Source organism: Apis dorsata, unplaced genomic scaffold (genome assembly GCF_000469605.1).
Source record: "Apis dorsata unplaced genomic scaffold, Apis dorsata 1.3 scaffold_416, whole genome shotgun sequence".
Lineage (NCBI taxonomy): Eukaryota > Metazoa > Arthropoda > Insecta > Hymenoptera > Apidae > Apis > Apis dorsata.
Genome location: NW_006263671.1, coordinates 655165 through 658470, shown reverse-complemented (window position 1 = coordinate 658470; position 3306 = coordinate 655165). Strand labels below are relative to the sequence as shown.

Below are 3306 nucleotides of genomic sequence, written 5' to 3'. Positions count from 1 at the left end.
TTTTTATTTTTTATTTTTTTTTTTTTTTTAGATTTGCATATTATATTTGCATATTATAAAAATTCATAATTGACAATACATACTTTACTCTAAATACAGATATACGGATATGTTAAATGGCGCTATGAATCTCATATCTGTAAAGAAACCACAATGCATCATATTTCAGAGAAGAAATATCTGGGAGAGTCCTCTTTTGGAAGATCAATTCGATTGGGATGAAGTGATAGAGAGATCAAAACCTCATCCATGTGAACCAGTTGAGGCAAACGCGCCTTTGTACATTATGTATACTTCAGGAACAACAGGTATTTCTATTTTATTAGAGATATTAATTTTATTAGAGATGTATTGAATTTTATTGAAGTAATTATTAATTATATCAGTAATTTATGAAAAGTTTGCCTTTCTTTATATTATTGAATATATGTTTCTGTTTCAAAATTGCTGTTCCAAATTATTTTCAAACCATTATTCCATCGAAACTCATTAACTTTGAATAATATAATGTAAATTTTACTCGCTGTGAAATTTTGTACTAAATACATAGAAAAATTCATATTATGCGCAGCAAAAGTCATTAACCGATTAAATAAACCAGCGTCATGTATTTTTAATTATATTCGCTGTTCAAAATGAAAAATACAAAAAATTTATCAGAAAAATAAAAGTAATAAAATTAAGTTTTATAAAATATATTATTATTAGAGAAATGAATCGAACTTTTTTTTACTAAAGGTCAACCAAAAGGAATTTTAAGAACAGTCGGTGGACATCTGGTTGCTCTTTGTTGGACAATGAAAACAGTTTATGGTATGAACAAAGATTCTGTTTGGTGGGTGGCTTCAGATATGGGATGGGTTGTTGGACACTCTTATATTTGCTATGGACCTTTGCTTTATGGTATCACCACTGTAATGTATGAAGGAAAACCTGATAGGACACCAGACGCAGCACAATACTTCAGGTGGGGAATTTAAATATATAACAAAGATTTTATTTAACGTTAGAATACAAATAAAATATGTACGAAATGTTATTTTTAATATTTCGAGATTTAAATTTTATTAATGTTATTGAATAAGAATATTCAATCTAATTAAATGATTTTATTTGAAATATATGCTTAATTTTTTCTTAATTTTATTAATTATTTATTAATTTTTTTTAACAAAAATACATTTGAATTTATTTGATGTAAAATATCTTGAAAAAATTCTTTCATTTTTTTTTCGTAGAGTGATTGATCAACACAATGTGAATGCATTGTTTTGCGTACCCACTGCACTTCGCATTATAAGACGTGCAGATCCTGATTTATCATTGAGTCGAAAGTACTCTATGAAATCGTATGTATTTTTATACAACTTTTATATATATTGATATTAATTTTGCATGATTATATATTTTATGATAAAATTTTATTAAAATACGCTAATATTTGCTTTTCAGTTTGAAAACTATATTCGTTGCTGGAGAATTTTGTGACTATGAGACGAAAATCTGGGCGGAGAAAGCTTTCAAAGTACCAATTTTGAACAATTGGTGGCAAACGGAAACAGGTCATCCTATCACAGCGTTGTGTCTAGGATATGGACATAATCCTAGTTTACCGAAATACAGTACCGGTCTCCCAATTCCTGGTTATCACAGTGAGTTTCACATTTCATTACGATGATATTACATATGTTTTTTAAAGTAAATTATTACGTGAAAAAAACTTCTATTCAACTACAGTTGACATATTACGGGAAAATAGCAACGAAGCAAAAGCTCACGAATTAGGCAGAATTGTTATAAAATTACCATTACCACCCGGGTGCGTGTCAACTCTTTATCACAACGATAAGAAATTTAAAGAAATATACTTTTCCAAATATCCAGTGAGTTTTTTTTTTTTTTATTTCTAATATCTTTCTGATGAAATTTTTTCTGATTTTATCCTATATATTTAGAAGATACATATGTATATTATGGTGAAAAATAAATTTAGGGTTACTACGATACTATGGATGTTGGCTATAAAGATGAATTTGGATACGTTTATGTGATGGCACGTGATGATGATGTTATCAATGTTGCTGGTCACAGATTATCCACGTCCGCTCTGGAAGATGTCATCTTAACTCATTCGGATGTGGTAGACGCTGCCGTAATCGGTGTTCCAGATCCGACTAAAGGAGAAATACCTTTATGTCTTTATATAATGAAACAAGGTGAATGATATTTAAAAATTTTGCATTGTTTGAATAAGTGCAATAAGAATATATCTTTCTTTTTCTTTTTTCCTTCTTTTTTTTTTTTTCTTTCTTTATAGAAGCGACAAAAAATGAAAAACAGATTAATGACGAACTAATAGCACGAGTAAGAACTTTAATCGGTCCCATAGCGTCTTTCAGAATAGCTGCTGCTGTGAGCGCATTGCCTCGAACACGTTCAGGGAAAATAATTCGTAAATCTATTGCTAATTTAGCTCGTTCCAGATTATTTAAGGTAAATGAATTTTACTGAGAAACTAAATGATAAATCAGTTCGATATTGCTTGTATTGAAACAAAATTAAATCGGAAGAATGAAATTCCCATTTTCACACAACATAAGAGTATATTATTTATTCATTTACTATTCGCCAATGTAAAATATCCTTTCTTTTCTTTCCAGATTTCAAGTACAATAGAAGATGCATCAGTATATGTTGAAATCAAAGAAGTACTTCAGAAGCTCGGTTATGCTAAACTAGCACCGGATCCTCAATGATAAGTTTACTTAAACTTTTATCATTTTTATTATAAATGTTTTCATAACCATATATAAAATGTAATAAACCTACGTATGGCATGATTGACACGTATAAAAGAGTGTTTTGAAAAAATTACGTGTCGAAAAATTTGATTTCATAATTATTATTATCTATTGCATTAAGATTTTAGACTTAATCGTCGTAAATAGTAAATTAAGTCGAAATCTAAGCAACTTGTATAATTTGGCTCATTATTAGGCCTTTGTTATAATTATAATTTTAAACTTCAAATATAATTTATTTTAGATTTTAGATAAAAACCACACAGGAACTGTTTTATAATATTATAGCAAAAAAATAAATAAGTAAATAAATAAATAAATAAATAAATAAATAAAAAATTGATTCTACAAAATATGCACCTTCGTTTGAATTATATAACATTTCATGCTAATTTTTTTGTTCCGTATTACTGAAATTTTGGTAATAATTAAAGAAAAAGAAAAGAAAAAATATATCAGCAATTTTTTTAATGTTTCGACTGTAATATTAACAATTTAAAAAATA

At 27.6% G+C, this 3306-nt stretch overlaps 1 protein-coding gene across 1 annotated transcript in view; it reads left to right on the top strand.

The window, feature by feature from the left end:
* LOC102673567 (acyl-CoA synthetase short-chain family member 3, mitochondrial) overlaps positions 1–3091 on the top strand; it is a 5669-nt gene extending 2578 nt beyond the window's left edge. Inside the window, exons 5-12 of the mRNA XM_031512314.1 lie at positions 79–308; positions 739–967; positions 1239–1349; positions 1453–1652; positions 1738–1883; positions 1994–2216; positions 2318–2493; positions 2661–3091. Coding sequence (XP_031368174.1) covers positions 79–308; positions 739–967; positions 1239–1349; positions 1453–1652; positions 1738–1883; positions 1994–2216; positions 2318–2493; positions 2661–2756 — 1411 coding nt within the window. The 3' untranslated portion in view covers positions 2757–3091. The remainder of the gene's footprint in view (positions 1–78; positions 309–738; positions 968–1238; positions 1350–1452; positions 1653–1737; positions 1884–1993; positions 2217–2317; positions 2494–2660) is intronic.
* Positions 3092–3306: the final 215 nt, after the last annotated feature.